This window comes from Nematostella vectensis, chromosome 2, assembly GCF_932526225.1.
Source record: "Nematostella vectensis chromosome 2, jaNemVect1.1, whole genome shotgun sequence".
Taxonomy (NCBI): Eukaryota; Metazoa; Cnidaria; class Anthozoa; order Actiniaria; family Edwardsiidae; genus Nematostella; species Nematostella vectensis.
In genome coordinates, this window is record NC_064035.1 from 11980545 (window position 1) to 12004998 (window position 24454).

Sequence of the window (24454 nt, forward strand, 5' to 3'; positions counted from 1 at the left end):
GCAGGAGTTGGTAGCTGGAAAGGGATGGTGGCACAGGTCTGGCTACATGAGTATACACGGGCCCCAAACGAAACAGCAAACACGACACCCTACGCACGACATCCTGGGTATTCCCGAACTCAATCAAACGAAGAGATGGACAAAACAAACACGAGTACATAATATTCCCAGAACTGAGGTTGCGGTCCCTTACAACGCCGTTGTACACCGTGGTCTGGTGTGGTGGTTATGGTGCAAAGTTGGGGGGGGGGGGAGGTGGAGCTTTACGCACTTCCACCTCAATACTTAAGATAGTAAAATAGGGGAATATGTTTGTGTTTTGATAGGAACATGTTCGTTTTTTTTAAAATGATCGCCAAGTTATTTTTAAGTTTTTATTTCAAAATGCTCGCTGCTTGCAGATGGCAAAAAAGAAGTCAAAGTGCATGGCCATGCTCTCACATGCTTGCCTAGACCATTTGCTTACTCTATATCTTAAACAAACTTACTCTATATCTTAAACAAACTTACTCTATATCTTGAACAAACTTGCTCTATATCTTAAACAAACTTACTCTATATCTTAAACTAACTTACTCTATATCTTAAACTAACTTACTCTATATCTTAAACAAACTTACTCTATATCTTAAACAAACTTACTCTATATCTTAAACAAACTTACTCTATATCTTAAACAAACTTACTCTATATCTTAAACAAATTATCATCAGTGTGATATTACACTTCGTTAAATATCATTCTCATGCCAACTGAAGGGCAAGAGAGGGAGGCCCTGGGAAAGAGAATGACCAAATATTTGCTTATTTAACCTATTAGTGCCAAAATCAGTCTCCCCCTGGCGTTCTCCTGGGTTACCGGGTTTCCTGTGCTCGGACATTGAGGCAGCATGGTGACGTCACAACTCTTACAACCACAGGGTGACCGACCGGGTAAGAACGCCTGTGACAATATTTTTTCTCACTCGAATACAGCAGCCATTTACGTTATTTACAGGGACAGTTATCTACACGTTGCTTTCATCAGGCTTGTCTTGGCCGGCGTTGTCGTAGTTGTACGCTTTAGCCGGGTCCATTCTGCCATTCCGGATGTTTTCAAGTCGTAGTTCGGCCTCTTCTCTTTTTTCGTAAGCTTGGTATTTGTTCTCGTTCCGTCTTTGTTTCTTGAGAATTGCTATATAATTTCTCATGTCTTGATCGTGTCGCTCTCTCAGTCGTTCTATCGTACTTGTTAAATTCTGGTGGAAGTCTTCAACAACTGAGCTCATTACAACTTGTAAAATCTTCTTATATTGTGCACCAGGAGATTCTAGACAGAAAGAATGCATAGTTTGTATTGGGTCTGAGAAGAGGTGAATGTGTAATTCCAGAAAAGATTACAAAGCGATAAAGCGGGAGAGGTGTGGTAGGGGTGACAGATCAAGGAGAGGTGTGGTAGATTGACTTTTCCTTGTATTTCTGGGTTTACAGTCACTTCGTCCACACATTCCGGGGATTAATTCGGTGCTAGTTACGAAGGGGTTCGTGATGTATTAAAGGAATATAAGAGCGAAATCTTCGTGTTGAATTTGTGTTCGTTTTAATGCAATGTTTTATGTCGAATTGGCGTTCCGAATAACTGTGCATATGAAGTTCTAAAAAGACTCTCTTTTTCACAGTTAGACGTTTTTATATGAAACACTTATGCTACGAGGCTACATTTTTGTGAAAACTATGTGTGGACGAATTGAATCTATTTTTGTGGACGAGTTGACTCTACTTGTGGACGAGTTATGACTCAATTTGTGGACGGGTTGGTTGTGGACGACTCGGTTTGTGGACGAAGTGACTGGATACCGTATTTCTGTTCTATTAAAATGTTTCCTGAGCTTCAATCCATCCTCAGGGACCAAGGACGACGCGGAGACCGGAAGCGGGAGTAAGCGCGCGCCCTCCATGTGTTCCCGATCTCCGCAACGCCCTGGGCCCCCGAGGAAGGCTTCAATCATACCTGAGAACCCCAGCATTCTATCCACTACTTTATCAAGTATTATTGTTACTTTATCAACCTTGTCATGAAACCTTTTTTGCCTTCTAGCGAATGGTTATTTGACAATGTTATCTATTTACTATTTAATATAAGAAAAAATACCAAAAATTACTGTATATCGAGGCTATGCTTATTACGTTTACTTTTTGGTCTGACAAATACTTGATGCTCTTTGATGGTCCGTTGAGCTCAGGGTACTGCATCAATTCCGTTCATAACTTCCTCATGTTTTTAACATAAAGAAATTTGCGCCTTGAAAGTAAAGCTGCAAATTTTTACTAACCATTCTCAACTTGTAAATAGCCTTTTGGCTTCGACTAGTGAATTTTTGAATGGAATTATAATTCAAAATTCAGGTCACTTTGGTTGATATTTGAAATGTTCATCAATCATGGATCTTGCGAGGGAATTCGAGGGCTAATTCTTTGCGATGATTCAAACAATCGAAAGTTTTTGTGCATGCGACACTTACCATGGTCCGATCTCTTTTTGCGAGACTTTCTATAAATAACCTCCCAGCATAAGCCCAAGACGATAAGCACAGCCAGCATTATCAGGGAGGAGAACAGTGCATTCTGGAATAGCTTGCTGGAGGGGTCAAACAGGGAAGACGACAACTCTGTGGCCAATGGCTCACGAGGGATCTGTGACAAAGGGTCATGATTTTTAATAAACCGATCTCGAATAGTTTGCAGCAAATAGATGCACAGATGACGTTACAGCGTGTCATGAAAAATATTCGCAACGAGACGCAGTCGAGTAAACACCCCCTGTGGACTGCAAATTTTGCTGGCAAATATTTGAAAACATCAATCATTAAACTCTAGTCCCTTCTTAAAGATGTCGATCAGCCACTCCTTTGTTAATTTTTTTTATCATTGAGAATTTATTCGCAAGGAAACTTCAAAATAACAATTTACGAATGAAGTCTGATACGTTATTGACGTCTATTTTATTATAAATATTTTGGTTACTCGCTTGAATTAGCCGATGGAAATGGATGGTTTGTGTGACTCGGCATTGAGCGGGAGCATAAAATGGCGGCGTGATTGGCCTTCTTTATGGTAGTCTTCCTTACCTCCAATGGCTTCACTGTATTCCTAACCAAATCAGTGACGTCCTGAGCATGTGAAAGGGCGTAGCGGTGGAAGCATTTGGTGAGCTTCTTTGCGTCTCCTGACGATACCACGCCCCGTACAAAAGACATGTCGTAGATTTTGTGAAAACGGATGAAAGGTTTTTCGAACAAGTCTTTCCTACTGCTAGCGGCGAGTGCATCGATCAGCGCCGCCTCCACGTAACCGCTGGCCAGATCTTTGTAAATTTCATCGTAGGTTTCGTACTCACGCCCTTGGGGAGGGGTGTAATAAAAGAGAAAAATGAAAATAAATTAAAAAGTGGGGCAGGATTTAAGAAGTATATTTCAAAAAACGTTGCCAGTACACAGATGGCCAATCGCAGTTCTACTAACAAAAACGTACACTGCGTCTCCTCATATTTCTACAGAATACATGAAATTGTGGATAGATCATCATTTTCATCATTTTTATTCCTCCTTTGTATGGTACTACCATTTTTATTCATTCAAATCATCTTAATACAAAAACAAACCGTCAGTCTTAAAACTGCCATTTTTCATTAGCCGTCTGCACTGGCTACGTGTTTTAAAATAAGTGCAGCTGCAGCGGCATAAGTTGGAACATTTGAAAGATGCTTTAAAAAGCCACTATCTGCTGATTGCTTTTACTTACCAACGTCTGTGATTGCATTTCGTCTAACCCCAAAACGATATTCAAATGAGTTTTTTATTGCTGCCACCTGTGAATACGCAACACAAAATGGGTGACCAAAAAGGCGTAATGATATGCTCTAGGTACGGCACGTCTCCAGGAGCAACAGCAAATTCTTTAAATGTATGAGCACTTTTTACGGTGCTGTACTGTACAAACAAAAAGGGGAATTGGCACTTTGGCAAGAAAAAAATGCTTTATATTTTGTTAACTGAAATATGGCCTGAAAGTGGGGAGCCTGGGACACAGAAAAAATCGCAACCCTTCCCCCGTTAAATAATGACCCTTCCCTTAGATACAATAATTCTTCACGGACACAAATTTCATGGAAAATTAGGTCTTTTTCAAATAGTTTTACAGGACAGAGGTAAAGGCGAAAATAAAAAAAAAGTTCAAAAGGTTCTAAATTGCGCTGTTAGGGACACATATTTTGATGCTCTAGCGACAAATATAAAGGTTAAGTGGGGGACTGGCTCAAACTTAATCTCAGTAGTAATATGAGGGAACTTACTCTTAGGCCATAGATAGTGCTCGCTTGATTCATGGAGATGGATGAAAGATTGGTTGCGATACTGCCGACAAGGATGCCCATAAGAACAACACCCGACAGCATCCAGATTATTGACAATATGCGCGCGGGCACTGAAGCAGGGCAGCGGTCTCCATACCTGCAACAAACCAACTTGTATTTCCTCTTGTTTGATTTCCTCGTGTTGTAATTGCGTGACTATTGCTTACCCAACTGTTGTCATGGAAACGTAAGACCACCAAAAACCTTCCATGGATCCGCGAATAAAGGATCTTGGGAACTCCTTGTTACCAGAATCCTATAAAAACACAGATTTACCATTATAATTGTAGTCGCTAAAATATCACTCCTCCAGGTAAAAACAAAAAAAGGATAAGATGAAAATTTTAAATTACAGACGAAGCTCATTTCTAGCTTTGTACGAATTCCAGTGAATACTCAACAATCAGGGGAAACCTTAGAAATAATCGCACCTGAATGTACCACTGCAACAGGATGTCAGGCTTTGGTTTAGGGTTATCAAAACATATTTACATCCCGATTATGCATGTTTTCAAAAATATTTTGTTTTTTGGCGACCTTATCCACCGTGCGATTTTAGTGATTTCCTGGGCAAGCTTACCAAACACCACATCAGAACGCCCAAGATATACGCCGACAAAAGGCAGATGAGGACAAGCGGCCAGTTCTCAGTAACAGCATTAAAGACACTTTGGCTGGCGACTTCGTTTTTCTGGTTGATCGACAGGATGAATACCACACCCGGGGACTGCACGAGGCTGGTATACCTGTGGTGGTCTAAAGGTTAGGGGGGATTCTCTATAATGCTTTAGTATATTTGAGGGAGAGGGGGCTGAGTTAAAAAAAACATTTGGGGGACGGGGGGATTTGACGAACGTGCGTGTGCTGGGGGAGAGAGGAGGGGGAGCTTTAATTGTCATAGTTGAATAAGGGAATCTGATAGCCCGAAAGTTGGGTCTCCTCTGGGTGCAAGAATAGCCTGATAGCTTTTATGGTAATTTTGTTTACCAAAGAAAGCATTGATCAAATTAATAAACTTAGTAAACTTAGTAAACTGGAAGACACATTTGGCACTTAAAATTAGTGGGCGCGAAGGCGATTGATTAATAGAGGTAATAAACTATCTAAGAATATTTCCTTCCTCTTCATAGAGGGCGGGCCGCTTAGTAAAGGGCGGGCCCTTTACTAAGTACCACTGTATTAGTATATTTAGAAATACCAAATCCTTGACATACCCATGCACGATGTCTTGTACTCCTTAGTATATTTTACAAATACCAAATCCTTGACATACCCATGCACGATGTCTTGTACTCCTTAGTATATTTTACAAATATCAAATCCTTGACATACCCATGCACGCTGTCTTGTACTCCTCAGTATATTTACAAATACGAAATCCTTGACATACTCATGCACCTGTCTCGTACTCCTTAGTATATTTACAAATACGAAATCCTTGACATACCCATGCACGCTGTCTTGTACTTCTCAGTATATTTATAAATATCAAATCCTTGACATACCCATGCACGCTGTCTTGTACTCCTCAGTATATTTACAAATACCAAATCCTTGACATACCCATGCACGCTGTCTTGTACTCCTCAGTATATTTACAAATACCAAATCCTTGACATACCCATGCACGATGTCTTGTACTCCTCAGTATATTTACAAATACCAAATCCTTGACATACCCATGCACGATGTCTCGTACTCCTTAGTATATTTACAAATACCAAATCCTTGACATACCCATGCACGCTGTCTTGTACTTCTCAGTATATTTACAAATACCAAATCCTTGACATTTCCATGCACGATGTCTCGTACTCCTTAGTATATTTACAAATACCAAATCCTTGACATACCCATGCACGCTGTCTTGTACTTCTCAGTATATTTACAAATACCAAATCCTTGACATACTCATGCACGCTGTCTTGTACTCCTCAGTATATTTACAAATACCAAATCCTTGACATACTCATGCACGCTGTCTTGTACTCCTCAGTATATTTACAAATACCAAATCCTTGACATACCCATGCACGCTGTCTTGTACTTCTCAGTATATTTACAAATACCAAATCCTTGACATACCCATGCACGATGTCTCGTACTCCTTAGTATATTTACAAATACCAAATCCTTGACATACCCATGCACGCTGTCTTGTACTTCTCAGTATATTTACAAATACCAAATCCTTGACATACTCATGCACGCTGTCTTGTACTCCTCAGTATATTTACAAATACCAAATCCTTGACATACCCATGCACGCTGTCTTGTACTCCTCAGTATATTTACAAATACCAAATCCTTGACATACCCATGCACGCTGTCTTGTACTCCTCAGTATATTTACAAATATCAAATCCTTGACATAGGATTGCCATAGGACCATTGCTCTGGAATATTTTTCAGAATGACCTCCCAATGAGTGTCAATACGGAGTTATCAATGTACGCCGACGATCATCAAATTTACCATTGCGGTCGGGATCCGGGAGTGGTCACAGCAAAGCTCAGTGCAAGTGAAGAACTCGCGACTGCGTGGTACGAGTCCAATTTGTTGGCTGGTAACCTCAAGAAATACCAAACACTAAGCATCGGTTATGGTAAAAAGGCAAACGCCTCCGTGGACTCGATCTCACGCATTTCTATCAACAACCAGGAAATACGGTCAGCGGACTCCCTAAAGCTACTAGGAGTTACAATAGACTCTCAACTCAATTTCTCGGAGCATATAAGCACAGCATGTAAAAATGCTGGCAGAAGAATCGGTGTGCTGATGAGACTCAGGAACTTGATACCTACAAACGCTAAACTAGTTCTCTATAAATCTGCTGTGTTGCCTTATTTGACATACTGCCACTTGACCTGGCATTTTTGTAAGGCAAGCGATAGTAGGAAGCTTGAGCGTTTACAGGAACGTGCCTTAAGAGCTGTTTTTAAAGACTGGAATTGCACTTACCACGAACTATTAATAAAGGCTAATTTATCTACTCTACGTAATCGTAGACTGCAAGACATTTGCATCTTAATGTACAAAGTTAAAAATGGCCTTTGTCCATCTGGGATTAGTGATTTGTTTTCTAAAAAAAACACGAACTATAATTTAAGATTGTCCGATTTTGTTATTCCAAGATTTAACACAGTCACTTACGGGAAACATTCCCTAAGATATATGGGGGCTAAACTATGGAATAGCCTACCTAGGGCAGAAAGATCAATTGACAGTTTAAAAAGTTTTAAAGTGACTATGAGAAAAAAGGATTTCGAATTTATAGAAAATTGCAAGGGCTGTGCCCTATGTTCCGCATGATAATTTTTAAATCTAGTTAATTTTTTTTTCATAATTTCATATAGATTACAATCAATTTACATGTATTTATATATATATATATATTTATTTAGCTTTATCAGTAAGAATCTACAATTTTAAATTTTTAATAATCAGTATAATTTTTATAATTTTATCTTTTTTGTGTCCCCCAATTAGTAGGGGTCTTATCCCCGGCTAGAGGTTGTTTATGACACTTTAATAAAGTTTCTACTACTACATACCCATGCATGATGTCTTGTACTCCTCAGTATATTTACAAATATCAAATCCTTGACATACCCATGCACGCTGTCTTGTACTCCTCAGTATATTTACAAATATCAAATCCTTGACATACCCATGCATGATGTCTTGTACTCCTCAGTATATTTACAAATATCAAATCCTTGACATACCCATGCACGCTGTCTTGTACTTCTCAGTATATTTACACATACGAAATCCTTGACATACCCATGCATGATGTCTTGTACTCCTCAGTATATTTACAAATATCAAATCCTTGACATACCCATGCACGATGTCTTGTACTCCTCAGTATATTTATAAATACCAAATCCTTGACATACCCATGCACGATGTCTTGTACTCCTTAGTATATTTTACAAATACCAAATCCTTGACATACCCATGCACGATGTCTTGTACTTCTCAGTATATTTATAAATATCAAATCCTTGACATACCCATGCACGATGTCTTGTACTTCTCAGTATATTTATAAATATCAAATCCTTGACATACCCATGCACGATGTCTTGTACTTCTCAGTATATTTATAAATATCAAATCCTTGACATACCCATGCACGATGTCTTGTACTTCTCAGTATATTTACAAATACCAAATCCTTGACATACACATGCACGCTGTCTTGTACTCCTCAGTATATTTATAAATATCAAATCCTTGACATACCCATGCACGATGTCTTGTACTTCTCAGTATATTTACAAATATCAAATCCTTGACATACCCATGCACGCTGTCTTGTACTTCTCAGTATATTTACAAATACGAAATCCTTGACATACCCATGCATGATGTCTTGTACTCCTCAGTATATTTACAAATATCAAATCCTTGACATACCCATGCACGATGTCTTGTACTTCTCAGTATATTTATAAATATCAAATCCTTGACATACCCATGCACGCTGTCTTGTACTCCTTAGTATATTTACAAATACCAAATCCTTGACATACCCATGCACGATGTCTCGTACTCCTTAGTATATTTTACAAATATCAAATCCTTGACATACTCATGCACCTGTCTTGTACTTCTCAGTATATTTACAAATACCAAATCCTTGACATACTCATGCACGCTGTCTTGTACTCCTCAGTATATTTACAAATACCAAATCCTTGACATACCCATGCACGATGTCTTGTACTCCTCAGTATATTTAGAAATACCAAATCCTTGACATACCCATGCACGATGTCTCGTACTCCTTAGTATATTTTACAAATATCAAATCCTTGACATACCCATGCACGCTGTCTTGTACTTCTCAGTATATTTTACAAATACCAAATCCTTGACATACCCATGCACGCTGTCTTGTACTTCTCAGTATATTTTACAAATACCAAATCCTTGACATACCCATGCACGCTGTCTTGTACTTCTCAGTATATTTTACAAATATCAAATCCTTGACATACCCATGCACGCTGTCTTGTACTCCTCAGTATATTTACAAATACGAAATCCTTGACATACTCATGCACCTGTCTTGTACTCCTTAGTATATTTACAAATATCAAATCCTTGACATACCCATGCACGCTGTCTTGTACTCCTCAGTACATTTACAAATACCAAATCCTTGACATACCCATGCACGCTGTCTTGTACTCCTCAGTATATTTACAAATACGAAATCCTTGACATACTCATGCACGATGTCTTGTACTCCTCAGTATATTTACAAATACCAAATCCTTGACATACCCGTGCACACTGTCTTGTACTTCTCAGTATATTTACAAATACGAAATCCTTGACATACTCATGCACCTGTCTTGTACTTCTCAGTATATTTACAAATACCAAATCCTTGACATACCCATGCATGATGTCTTGTACTTCTCTGTATATTTACAAATACGAAATCCTTGACATACCCGTGCACGCTGTCTTGTACTTCTCAGTATATTTTACAAATATCAAATCCTTGACATACCCATGCACGCTGTCTTGTACTTCTCAGTATATTTACAGATACGAAATCCTTGACATACTCATGCACCTGTCTTGTACTACTCAGTATATTTATAAATATCAAATCCTTGACATACTCATGCACCTGTCTTGTACTCCTTAGTATATTTTACAAATACCAAATCCTTGACATACCCATGCACGCTGTCTTGTACTCCTTAGTATATTTTACAAATACCAAATCCTTGACATACCCATGCACGATGTCTTGTACTCCTTAGTATATTTTACAAATACCAAATCCTTGACATACCCATGCACGCTGTCTTGTACTCCTTAGTATATTTACAAATACCAAATCCTTGACATACTCATGCACGCTGTCTTGTTCTCCTTAGTATATTTACAAATACCAAATCCTTGACATACTCATGCACCTGTCTTGTACTCCTCAGTATATTTACAAATACGAAATCCTTGACATACACATGCACGATGTCTTGTACTCCTCAGTATATTTTACAAATACCAAATCCTTGACATACTCATGCACCTGTCTTGTACTCCTCAGTACATTTACAAATACCAAATCCTTGACATACCCATGCACGATGTCTTGTACTCCTCAGTATATTTTACAAATACCAAATCCTGGACATACCCATGCACGCTGTCTTGTACTCCTCAGTATATTTTACAAATACCAAATCCTTGACATACCCATGCACGATGTCTTGTACTCCTCAGTATATTTACAAATACCAAATCCTTGACATACTCATGCACGATGTCTTGTACTCCTCAGTACATTTACAAATACCAAATCCTTGACATACCCATGCACGATGTCTTGTACTCCTTAGTATATTTTACAAATATCAAATCCTTGACATACTCATGCACGATGTCTTGTACTCCTTAGTATATTTTACAAATACCAAATCCTTGACATACCCATGCACGATGTCTTGTACTCCTTAGTATATTTTACAAATATCAAATCCTTGACATACTCATGCACGATGTCTTGTACTCCTTAGTATATTTTACAAATATCAAATCCTTGACATACTCATGCACGCTGTCTTGTACTCCTTAGTATATTTTACAAATACCAAATCCTTGACATACCCATGCACGCTGTCTTGTACTTCTCAGTATATTTTACAAATACCAAATCCTTGACATACCCATGCACGCTGTCTTGTACTCCTCAGTATATTTACAAATACGAAATCCTTGACATACTCATGCACGATGTCTTGTACTCCTCAGTATATTTACAAATACCAAATCCTTGACATACCCGTGCACGCTGTCTTGTACTTCTCAGTATATTTATAAATATCAAATCCTTGACATACCCGTGCACGCTGTCTTGTACTTCTCAGTATATTTATAAATATCAAATCCTTGACATACCCGTGCACGCTGTCTTGTACTTCTCAGTATATTTATAAATACCAAATCCTTGACATACTCATGCACCTGTCTTGTACTTCTCAGTATATTTACAAATACCAAATCCTTGACATACCCATGCACGATGTCTTGTACTTCTCAGTATATTTTACAAATACCAAATCCTTGACATACTCATGCACCTGTCTTGTACTTCTCAGTATATTTACAAATACGAAATCCTTGACATACCCATGCACGCTGTCTTGTACTCCTTAGTATATTTACAAATACCAAATCCTTGACATACCCATGCACGATGTCTTGTACTTCTCAGTATATTTACAAATATCAAATCCTTGACATACCCATGCACGCTGTCTTGTACTCCTCAGTATATTTACAAATACGAAATCCTTGACATACTCATGCACCTGTCTTGTACTTCTCAGTATATTTACAAATACGAAATCCTTGACATACTCATGCACCTGTCTTGTACTTCTCAGTATATTTATAAATATCAAATCCTTGACATACCCGTGCATGATGTCTTGTACTCCTCAGTATATTTACAAATACCAAATCCTTGACATACCCATGCACGCTGTCTTGTACTCCTTAGTATATTTACAAATACCAAATCCTTGACATACCCATGCACGCTGTCTTGTACTTCTCAGTATATTTACAAATACGAAATCTTTGACATACCCATGCACGCTGTCTTGTACTTCTCAGTATATTTACAAATACGAAATCCTTGACATACCCATGCACCTGTCTTGTACTTCTCAGTATATTTATAAATATCAAATCCTTGACATACCCATGCACGCTGTCTTGTACTCCTCAGTATATTTACAAATACGAAATCCTTGACATACTCATGCACCTGTCTTGTACTTCTCAGTATATTTATAAATATCAAATCCTTGACATACTCATGCACCTGTCTCGTACTCCTTAGTATATTTACAAATACGAAATCCTTGACATACTCATGCACCTGTCTTGTACTCCTTAGTATATTTACAAATACGAAATCCTTGACATACTCATGCACCTGTCTTGTACTTCTCAGTATATTTACAAATACGAAATCCTTGACATACCCATGCACGCTGTCTTGTACTCCTCAGTATATTTATAAATACCAAATCCTTGACATACCCATGCACGCTGTCTTGTACTCCTCAGTATATTTATAAATACCAAATCCTTGACATACCCATGCACGCTGTCTTGTACTCCTCAGTATATTTATAAATACCAAATCCTTGACATACCCATGCACGCTGTCTTGTACTCCTCAGTATATTTACAAATATCAAATCCTTGACATACCCATGCACGCTGTCTTGTACTTCTCAGTATATTTATAAATATCAAATCCTTGACATACCCGTGCGCTGTCTTGTACTCCTCTTGCAGATGATAGCCCGCGATCGGAAAAACCAAATCCGTCGAACCGTCAATGACTGCGCGCAGTGCACTCTCTGATTTTACGTGCGATGACTCGTTGCGGCCATTTTGGTGGAAGTCCACGTACGAATGACCATGGCTCTTGCAGGACGTGCAGCAGGCGACTGCCATGTTTTCCAGGAAGTGTGGAATAATACCGGAGATGCTACCGGACGTGCTTCTATTGACGTACGGCTGGAGGGCCGCCCAGGAAGTTGACAGACGCTTGTTGCAGCGGCATGTTTCTATTTAGTGAAGAAAATCATTTCTTTTATATCTAGAATTATCTATTAAACCCCGTAGGATCGCTCAGGTAGTTGACTTGGTTAGGAACGGTGGAAAACAGCTTGCTTCGTTTTTAGAAAAAAGCGAGAGGGACTACATGATGGATTAATATCCATTAGAAAAGCTTACGATACGACTCGACAATTTATCATGACGGAAAATTAATTGGTAATACAAAAGTAAAATACTATGTTGTAGTTAGTTGCAGCCCTAATCCCCTCGGCTTTCCTAAACTTTGATCATGCAATTTTTACGTCGTCTTCAGAATCTTTTACCTCCAAACGTATTCGCAAAGGGTCCATCTCCCTTGACCGTGAAACCCGCAACCTGGATACGATAGCGCGTGTAAATCTCCAAATTCCTCAACACAACGCTTTGTTCTGTCGGCCCGACCACCACCTCCATGGTAGCCACATTTTTCTTGATAGTGACATCACCGGTGGATACGGGCTGATATCGCACGCGGTAGCCTCTGAGGATCCCTGGTACACAGTAGGAGGGGACTGGGTCCCAGTGTACCGGGAGTGTGGAGGTGCTTGTGTAGTTTTCGGCCTGGAACTGCTGTGGCGTACGACAAGGATCTACAGAAAACCAATGCCAAGATGAGCTGAAATTTCATAGGCGGACCATGATAGCACAGACTTAGACTTTAAGTTTAAAACTGAATGCGGTCAATAAACTATGCCGTCGAAAATCTAAAACATTGTTTAAAGCCCTCCCCATCAGTCTCAGTGTTCACATGGAACACTGTGTAACAAGCTTCTTATTACATGTCTTCACAGGTCTTTCGGTTCGTTTCCGATCTTGGTAAACGCGCACACAGATACGGTATAGTTCGTCCAGATTTCCAGGCTCCTATTACAATACTATAGGTTCCTCCGCCATGAGCAGTAGCGTTTGTTTTGAAGACACCACTCATGTCATACGCATTAACTTGATGTAAACAGGCTTCATGACTTACTATTTTCGTCGGTGAGCACCGTCTTGCTGTAGGCAGTGCCATCGCCTTTGCCCGTATAAGCCCTTATCGTAACATTATACACCGTGAAGCTCGCGACTCCTTCTATCCGTGCTATCGTGTTCATAAAATACAGGTCTTTCGAGATGGTATGGTTCCCTGCCGAGCACGTTATCTTGTACCCCAAAATAACCCCATTTTCGTACCCGCGAGGGACTGGGCTCCACATCACATCGAGGGAGGTTGGGCTTGGTAGTGCGAACTGAAGGTCTATCGGCGGTCTGTCGGGAGCTATGGAAATGATTGACTTTATGACTCATATATAATAATAACACACAGACTGCAAACCTCCCAGCAATCCTGTAGGTAAGGGAGAGTACGACTTTATATGGGCCTCGTTGGATACTAGAGATCAAGGTAAAGTGTAGTAAAATTCTTAATAATTTTGTTTTTTTGTTAATTACAAATCATTAAAAAAATACTCAACTAATATTTCTGGGCCCCTGAATCAAGTTAATTATCTTGAAACGTGAATACTATCTTTATCATATTTTTACTTTCTCAAGGCTTTCATTTATGTGTGCTCACTAAACTTTCTTGGTCAAACTTACTGTCTTCGTCTGTCCGGACCTCAATCACTTTACTCCGGAGACCCTCCTTATTAGTGAATGCCACGACATAAATGGTGTACCACACGAACTTGTATAGGTCCTCCAGGAACACTTCAGTCTCTCGCTCCCCTACGGTAACGTTCAGCAGAGGGGTGGGGAAGGGGGTCCCTGATGCTTGGTAGTAGATACGGTAGCCTCGATGAATCCCGCGGGTTAGTGACGTATTGATCCCGCTCCATTGTACGTGTATGGATGTGGAGTTGATAGCAACAGCAGTCAGATTAGACGGCACGTCTGTTGGTTCTGTAAGCAAAATAAGGTCACCATGAGAGTAAAACAACAAGTATGTTGAGACAACATGGGGAGCGGTCTACTCCATTTTGGACGGAAAGGGTTTTAACACCTTGACCCCTCAACCGGCCTGTACCGGCTTTGGGAAGCACCCACAACCCAAAAAATTCATAAATGCAAACTAAACACAACAAGATGAAGATACTCAGGCATCAGTCTAAGGGATAAATGGTCTTGAAGATATGCATCCAACCAAGGTGTTGGCAACTACTCTTAAGCCAAATAATAGCACAGGTTCTTTGACAAATTTCAAATCGAACAAGGAAGGAAAAGCAGAATCACCCCTCTCAATAAAACGCTCAAAATACAACACAAGGGAGAGAGATCAGCAAACACAGCTCAAGACACAAATAGATACCTTTATTCTGATCCTTCAGGTTCATTTCCATGGCCTCAAAACACAATGTCCACTCCTTGAAGGCTTGTAAAACCACGAAGATGCCTTTACGGATTGAAAAGCATTCTGGGAGATCCAGGGGAAAATTCACGAGGGGAGGGCCAGTCAACACTCCTCTCCCCAAAGTCGATGGTTTTTTATAAGTCTTTTCACCCCGAAGCCAAACAAATCAATTCCAGGCCATACAGACCCAGAATAGCAGTGTAAACAATTTTGGAATCAATTTGGTTTCATAAAAGAAAGCATTTAGGAGAGCTGTGGTGATTCATTAGAAAATTATTTTCTCATCCAGGCAAAGCCAAACAAGAAAAAATCATCATGAATCCACCTTTGCTTGCAAATATCCATATGCAAAGCACTCAATTATGCCCCAAAAGACTTCATGGTGTCCTGAGACACTCTCCAAATATGCTCATAGCTGTATTTTTGATGAAAAATACAAGCAACCATCAACTTGTGCTGGCTTCAGCACAACGACGAGGGATTAAAAGTGGGGACCGCAAAGCACTGTTGGAAAGCTTGGATACCGCTGACTAGGTGCAGCTGTGTTTGACTTTGACGGGCTGTATAAAACTCAAAAAAGGGGGGAGATATCTGTTTTCAGTCTGTTATTTTGTAAATTCAACTCAAAAATAGCCAGGAGTCAATGGGTTAATAGGTGTAATGCTTGCTTCATTGGTGTTCTTGTGATACTTTCGGCCCTAAAAGGTCCTATCAAGGTTGGTTTCCATATGATCGCATTCGATCGCACAGTATCCCATGCGATCATGTGCGGTTATGGAAACTCACCCTGCAATAGTGTACGGTTATGGAAACTCACCCTGCAATCGTGTACGGTTATGGAAACTCACCCTGCAATCTTGTACGGTTATGGAAACTCACCCTGCGATCGTGTACGGTTATGGAAACACCCCTGCGATCATGTAAGGTTATGGAAACTCACCCTGCGATCGTGTACGGTTATGGAAACACCCCTGCGATCATGTAAGGTTATGGAAACTCACCCTGCGATCGTGTACGGTTATGGAAACTCACCCTGCGATCGTGTACGGTTATGGAAACTCACCCTGCGATCATGTACTATCATATAAAAACCAGCCTAAAGATGCCCAAACGGTCATTTGAAATATCTGGCGTGTCTTGACGATATGAAATAATCTGATGGCGTGTCAGGACATTATGAAACAATTGATGGCGTGTCAAGACGTTATGAAATATCTGATGTCGTGTCTGAACATTATGAAACATCCGATGGTGTGTCAAAACGTTATGAAACATCCGATGGTGTGTCAAGACGTTATGAAATATCTGATGGCGTGTCTAGACGGTATGAAATATCTGGCGTGTCTGAACGTTATGAAACATCCGATGGTGTGTCAAAACGTTATGAAACATCTGATGGTGTGTCTAGACGGTATGAAATATCTGGCGGGTCTGAACGTTATGAAGTAATCTGATGGCGTGTCAAGACGTTATGAAATATCTGATGGCGTGTCTAGACGGTATGAAATATCTGGCGGGTCTGAACGTTATGAAGTAATCTGATGGCGTGTCAAGACGTTATGAAATATCTGGCGTGTCTGAACGTTATGAAATATCTGATGGCGTGTCTAGACGGTATAAAATATCTGGCGTGTCTGAACGTTGTTAAACAATCTGATGGTGTGTCAATACGTTATGAAATATCTGATCGCGTGTCAAGACGTTATGAAATATCTGGCGTGTCTGAACGTTATGAAGTAATCTGATGGCGTGTCAAGACGTTATGAAATATCTGATGGCGTGTCAAGACGTTATGAAACATCGATGGTGTGTCAGGACGATATGAAATAATCTGATGGCGCGTCAAGACGTTATGAAATATCTGATGGCGTTATAAGACGTTATGAAACATCGATGGTGTGTCAGGACGATATGAGATGATCTGATCGCGTGTCAAGACGTTATGAAATATCTAGCGTGTCTGAACGTTATGAAACATCTGATGGTGTGTCAAGACGTTATGAAATATCTGATGGCGTGTCTAGACGGTATGAAATATCTGGCGTGTCAAGACGATATGAAATATCTGATGGCGTGTCTGAACGTTATGAAACATCTGATGGCGTGTCTGAACGTTATTAAACATCTGATGGTGTGTCAAAACGTTATGAAACATCTGATGGCGTGTCAAGACGTTATGAAATATCTGGCGTGTCAAGACGATATGAAATATCTGGCGTGTCAAGACGATATGAAATATCTGGCGTGTCAAGACGATATGAAACATCTGGCGTGTCTGAACGTTATGAAACATCTGATGGTGTGTCAAGACGTTATGAAATATCTGATGGCGTGTCTAGACGGTATGAAATATCTGGCGGGTCTGAACGTTATGAAGTAATCTGATGGTGTGTCAAGACGTTATGAAATATCTGATGGCGTTTCAAGACGATATGAAATATCTGGCGGGTCTGAACGTTATGAAATAATCTGATGGTGTGTCAAGACGTTATGAAATATCTGATGGCGTGTCTGAACGTTATGAAACATCGATGGTGTGTCAGGACGATATGAAATAATCTGATCGCGTGTCAAGACGTTATGAAATATCTGGCGTGTCTGAACGTTATGAAATAATCTGATGGTGTGTCAAGACGTTATGAAATATCTGATGGCGTGTCTGAACGTTATGAAACATCCGATGGTGTGTCAAAACGTTATGAAATATCTGATGGCGTGTCTAGACGGTATGAAATATCTGGCGTGTCTGAACGTTATGAAATAATCTGATGGTGTGTCAAGACGTTATGAAATATCTGATGGCGTGTCTAGACGGTATGAAATATCTGGCGGGTCTGAACGTTATTAAACAATCTGATGGTGTGTCAAGACGTTATGAAATATCTGATGGCGTGTCTAGACGGTATGAAATATCTGGCGTGTCTGAACGTTATGAAATAATCTGATGGTGTGTCAAGACGTTATAAAATATCTGATGGCGTGTCTAGACGGTATGAAATATCTGGCGGGTCTGAACGTTATGAAGTAATCTGATGGCGTGTCAAGACGTTATGAAATATCTGATGGCGTTATAAGACGTTATGAAACATCGATGGTGTGTCAGGACGATATGAGATAATCTGATCGCGTGTCAAGACGTTATGAAATATCTGGCGGGTCTGAACGTTATTAAACAATCTTATGTTGTGTCAAGACGTTATGAAATATCTGATGGCGTGTCTAGACGGTATGAAATATCTGGCGTGTCTGAACGTTATGAAATAATCTGATGGTGTGTCAAGACGTTATGAAATATCTGATGGCGTGTCTAGACGGTATGAAATATCTGGCAAGTCTGAACGTTATTAAACAATCTGATGGTGTGTTAAGACGTTATGAAATATCTGATGGCGTGTCTAGACGGTATGAAATATCTGGCGTGTCTGAACGTTATGAAATAATCTGATGGTGTGTCAAGACGTTATGAAATATCTGATGGCGTGTCTAGACGGTATGAAATATCTGGCGGGTCTGAACGTTATTAAACAATCTGATGGTGTGTCAAGACGTTATGAAATATCTGATGGCGTGTCTAGACGGTATGAAATATCTGGCGTGTCTGAACGTTATGAAATAATCTGATGGTGTGTCAAGACGTTATGAAATATCTGATGGCGTGTCTAGACGGTATGAAATATCTGGCGGGTCTGAACGTTATGAAGTAATCTGATGGCGTGTCAAGACGTTATGAAATATCTGATGGCGTTATAAGACGTTATGAAACATCGATGGTGTGTCAGGACGATATGAGATAATCTGATCGCGTGTCAAGACGTTATGAAATATCTGGCGGGTCTGAACGTTATTAAACAATCTTATGTTGTGTCAAGACGTTATGAAATATCTGATGGCGTGTCTAGACGGTATGAAATATCTGGCGGGTCTGAACTTTATGAAGTAATCTGATGGCGTGTCAAGACGTTATGAAATATCTGATGGCGTGTCTAGACGATATGAAATATCTGATGGCGTGTCTAGACGTTATGAAATATCTGATGGCGTGTCTAGACGGTATGAAATATCTGATGGCGTGTCTGAACGTTATGAAACATCTGATGGTGTGTCAAGACGTTATTAAAACATCTGATGGCGTGTCTGAACGTGATGAAACAATCTGATGGCGTGTCAAGATGAAATGAAATATTTAATGGCGTGTCAAGACGTTATGAAATATCTGATGGCGTGTCAAGACGATATGAAATATCTGGCGGGTCTGAACGTTATGAAGTAATCTGATGGCGTGTCAAGACGTTATGAAATATCTGATGGCGTTATAAGACGTTATGAAACATCGATGGTGTGTCAGGACGATATGAGATAATCTGATCGCGTGTCAAGACGTTATGAAATATCTGGCGTGTCTGAACGTTATGAAACATCTGATGGTGTGTCAAGACGTTATGAAATAATCTGATGGCGTGTCTAGACGGTATGAAATATCTGGCGTGTCTGAACGTTATGAAGTAATCTGATGGCGTGTCTAGACGGTATGAAATATCTGGCGGGTCTGAACGTTATGAAATAATCTGATGGCGTGTCTAGACGGTATGAAATATCTGGCGGGTCTGAACGTTATGAAGTAATCTGATGGCGTGTCAAGACGTTATGAAATATCTGATGGCGTTATAAGACGTTATGAAACATCGATGGTGTGTCTGAACGTGATGAAACAATCTGATGGCGTGTCAAGATGAAATGAAATATTTGATGGCGTGTCAAGACATTAAAACATCTGATGGCGTGTCTGAACGTGATGAAACAATCTGATGGCGTGTCAAGACGTTATGAAATATCTGATCGCGTGTCTAGACGATATGAAATATCTAGCGTGTCTTGACAATATGAAATTTCTGGCGTGTCTAGACATTATGAAATATCTGATGGCGTGTCTAGATGATATGAAATACCTGGCGTGTCTAGACATTTTGATTAGAAGATGCTTTTAAGATTGTCTTACCCTGTTCGTCGGTTGTCCCCATGTATCGCGGGCTCCAAGGTCCGTTTGCGATCTTTGTGAACGCGCACACAGATACGGTATAGTTTGTCCAGATTTCCAGGCCTCCTATTTCAATACTATGGGTTCCTCCGCCATGAGCAGTAGCGTTTCTTTTGAAGACACCACTCATGTCATACACATTAACGTGATAGCCCAAGATTATACCGTTTTCAAGCTCTGTGGTCATCGGAGCCCATGTTACTGCCAAGTTTGTTAGTCCCGTTCCTTTATCTGTTGTGATGTTGACTGGCCTTCCATCGGGAGCTGCACATTGGTAAACCAATGAAAAAAGTGCGATTAGCAGGGGTCCTTGTAAGAAAATCAAGGGGCCAAGGGATACTGGCTATCGATAAGGCCAGGTGGCTAGTGTGAGCTCAGCTAACATTGTGCGCTAAACTAAAGTAAACATACATATGTGGAACTCCTAGGATGTCTTATTATAGGGATAAGGAGTTTAACAGTTTGGAAAAGGGCTCCATGATGTTCCGCAACATTAGTGAGATTTAATTAGGCAATTTTATAGACTGTTCATTGATATAACCATAAAAAGGTCTCAAATCTCGTCGAGGAAAAGGGTTTGATACCCCCGTCCCCAAAGGTATTGTGCCATTTCTATTGCTGTTCTTACCATCTTCCTCAGTCCTGCAAGTTACGGGACTCGATAAGTTCCCATCACCCTTTATAGTGAATGCCAGCGCTTTCACCTCGTACAGGCCATACTTCTTGAGTCCAAGAACCGTCAAGCTCATTTCAGGCGCACTCACTACTGAGATATTGTAATACTCCGATAGTTTGTCTATGTGTCTGTAGAACACTTTGTATCCGAGAATTACTCCGTTCTGGGCGCCCTGTGGTACTGACCCCCAGTTCACTTTTATGGTGGTGGAACTAGTGTTATACGCTGTCAGGTTGGATGGAGGGAGGTCTGGCACTATGCAGGGAAATTCAAAAGTATAACAGTATAAATATAAAGTTGAATAGTATTGTATTTTCAATATTCAATCGTGATATTCTCTTTAAAGAATCTAAACCAGGCCTTCATTTTATGGCGCAAAAATTATATATTTGAATGATAAGTCAGCATTAAGAATCATCTTTCCATCAGATAAACTCAAGCAGGTCCCTGTTGTCCACATGAATTTGCTCACTTGAACTCTTTAAAGGTGCGTAGCCGAGATTTACTGGGGGAGTGGGGTCGGGGGTTTTGCGCATTAAAAAGATATCATATGCAGGTTAAAGATTTACAATACAATACAATACAATACAATACAATACAATACAATACAATACAATACAATACAATACAATACAATACAATACAATACAATACAATACAATGAACTTTATTTTACTGTATTCTACTATACTATATGGTATCCTTTAAATGCGCGAAATTGCCGACCCCGCACCCCCTCAGTAAATCCTTGGCTTTTGGAAAGACTGTACTTTTGCCCACCGAGGGGAGGGGGGACGCTCGCCCCGCCTTGCACCCACCCACCTTCCGATGTCTGCTTCTAGGACCCCGTAAGCTTTAAACATAGCGAGGGTTTGTGCACATTACCATCTTCTCCAGTTGTGATGTTGAATGCGAGGCTTGGGACTCCGCTGTCTACGGTTACAGCAAGTACTTGGACACTGTACTGGGTGTATTTCTTTAGCCCATCGATTTGAATGCTTGATCCATCCGATGTGATAGCGCGTCGTCTCCGCTGCGAAGTTTGCAACCTAACATAATAAGACGATGATCGACCTTTTTCAAAACATTTTTCAACCGACTTTTCTTAAAGAGTCTTATCCATAAATCATGTTTGTTGTACATAATTCGTGGTAGTTTTGCTCTACGATAGTACAATGACCGCGATCTAGGTCGGTATAAACACCTAGTTTTTTTAGAGCAGCAAATGAGAAAATGACCCACTATGAAGTCTAGCACAACGGCGTCCACAAATACCGAGTTAGAGGATTATCACTGTATTAAAAGGGATATAGCTAGAAAAGAAAGCTGTTCAGGAGCCGAGATTTCTGCAACAACTGAGTGTCCGTTAGGTGATACGTTAGCGAAGAGCCAAAGCAAACAAAGATATAATCTTTCATTACATGACGTACCAAACAGTGATATTTTTCGTTGTTTCTGGCTTTGCCGATTCCCAGTAGATCACTGTATATGCTCTCACTCGCCCATTCACGAACAACTCGTCGACTGTGGCCCAATTGATGACAAGGCTAGTGGAGCTGGCGTTTTGTCCGGTGATATTACGAGGTGGTTTACTTGGAGCTGAAATAAAGGTAAACGTCAGTTTATGGGAAAGCGTTAATACTATGATAGTAACTCGCCATGTCCGTAGGAAAAGGTTTTAAGCTGGATGATCGTTTTGCTCCAGAGTGATTCGCTGTCTCCAGTGACAAGGAAAGGATTTATGGGATGAAATGATCGCAGACGGGCAAATGGACCCTCTCCCGTTTGAGCTCTCAGCGTATCGTACTACTGCAGATCGTACAGTCGAGCGCTTGAAACTCATTGACTACTTTTGGTAGGACAGGACAAACTACGGGAAGAAGAACACGGGGAGAGATTTTAATGGATTGTCCCATGCAGTTTGAGTGACTGCCTTGAACTTAAGTTTCTAGAAACTGTCCTTTAAAGAAAAAAAAACTCCGCATGTTTTTTTTTCTTTACATGTTAAAGCTTAAAGCTAATCAGCCTCACTTACCGCTTTCACCGGTCTTCACTTCATAAGGCTTGCTCAAGTTCCCCTCGCCTTTGGCGGTAAAGGCGGCAATGCGGACTTCATAGTCCGTGTACGGCGATAGCCCGGTGAGCGTGTGTGACGTCGACCCGTTCACCGTCTCTACAGAAGTCTCATTCCGCAGTTTGTCGTAGATATAGAGCGTGTATCCTAAGATGCGGCCATTGGACTCCTCCTTGGTGAGGGGTTGCAACTCAAACGTCACACTATGGGGCTCGGTCACGTTACTGAATGTGCAGTTGCGTACTACTCCTTCAGGCTCTGCAAAAAAGTTATTTATTAAACTAAGAAAATCTCGAATGTGTTACAAATATAAAGGAGTGTTACATTTTGACCTGCCGTAGAACAGTCATTCAGTGGTCTGTCAATCACTTGAAAACTATAATCTTGACGCTAGTGACCGAGAGCGGCTTGATTTCTTTTATCAAAATGACTTGAGAAGTGTTGAAATTTTAAATGATAATAAGGGCTTGAGTAAAAGTTTGTTAATATGTCTAACTTACTGTCAGCATCAGTGGTGACGACTACAGACTCGCTCCAAGGCCCATATCCTACGGAGGTAGTAGCCGCTACATGGAACTCGTACGGCTGTCCTTTGTCCAGTCCAGTCAAGTTCAATTCAGGGCATGTCACAACAATGTGACCCGCTGTCACATCATTTGTGTAAGGTTTTGGGGCGAACTTGACAAGGTAGCCCGTAAGAACACCATTTATCTAAAATATCAAGCTCGAAAAAGTTTTCCAACAAACGTACAGTAAGTAAGTTATTTGGCACAACGGTAAAGAAGCTTCTTTCAAGAGTTCCTGCAATGTTTATCTTTTTCTTTGTGAAACGGTATGATGTCTATCTTTAAAAAATACTGGGCCTGTTTATCTTTGTGGCGCAACGGTGTTCTATCTTTTCGTAAAAAAATACTGTGGCATGTGTTTTACCTCGTGTGATGATGGTATAGACTTTATCGTAATACCAAGTTGCATACGCCTATATCACAAAGGGTTGTCAGTGCAGATGGCGAATGGCAAGTGGTAAATGGCTTATGGGTACTAATTATTCGTAAAATAAAAGGTGTTAAATAAAGTCCAGCAATGTCAGAGCCGAACATTTGATAACCTTTAATGGATAATTGTTTTGATTTATACTTATTCTTCGAGACGCATGATTACTTTCGGTCGTAGAACTGCCATTTGCCAATCGCCATTTGCCAATTACACTGACAACGTTTATTGAAATAGGTATGTTTTACCTCGTGTGATGGTATTGACGTCCATGTAATACTAAGCTGCATGTGTTTTACCTCGTGTGAT

General features: G+C 40.3%; 1 protein-coding gene and 1 long non-coding RNA gene across 3 annotated transcripts in view; one reads left to right on the forward strand and one right to left on the reverse strand.

Annotated features, from left to right (window-relative positions):
- Positions 1-360: 360 nt before the first annotated feature.
- The window catches only part of LOC5514077, a 69098-nt gene continuing 45004 nt past the window's right edge, over positions 361-24454 (reverse strand). Inside the window, exons 36-52 of one of the 2 annotated variants that reach the window (XM_048721903.1) lie at positions 23653-23863; positions 23114-23410; positions 22509-22677; positions 21964-22127; positions 21031-21333; positions 20364-20666; positions 14617-14919; positions 14009-14296; positions 13323-13628; positions 12704-13007; positions 4970-5135; positions 4557-4645; positions 4330-4486; positions 3780-3846; positions 3107-3378; positions 2501-2672; positions 361-1308 (exon numbers count right to left, since the gene is read on the reverse strand). In XM_048721903.1, the coding sequence (XP_048577860.1) occupies positions 1007-1308; positions 2501-2672; positions 3107-3378; positions 3780-3846; positions 4330-4486; positions 4557-4645; positions 4970-5135; positions 12704-13007; positions 13323-13628; positions 14009-14296; positions 14617-14919; positions 20364-20666; positions 21031-21333; positions 21964-22127; positions 22509-22677; positions 23114-23410; positions 23653-23863 (3873 nt within the window). In that variant the 3' untranslated portion in view covers positions 361-1006. The remainder of the gene's footprint in view (positions 1309-2500; positions 2673-3106; positions 3379-3779; positions 3847-4329; positions 4487-4556; positions 4646-4969; positions 5136-12703; positions 13008-13322; positions 13629-14008; positions 14297-14616; positions 14920-20363; positions 20667-21030; positions 21334-21963; positions 22128-22508; positions 22678-23113; positions 23411-23652; positions 23864-24454) is intronic. The other variant, XM_048721906.1, reaches the window with a different exon arrangement.
- On the forward strand, positions 5035-7472 carry LOC125559866. Its single transcript, XR_007306562.1, has 2 exons — positions 5035-5151; positions 6802-7472. It is a non-coding gene; the product is annotated as an uncharacterized LOC125559866 (long non-coding RNA).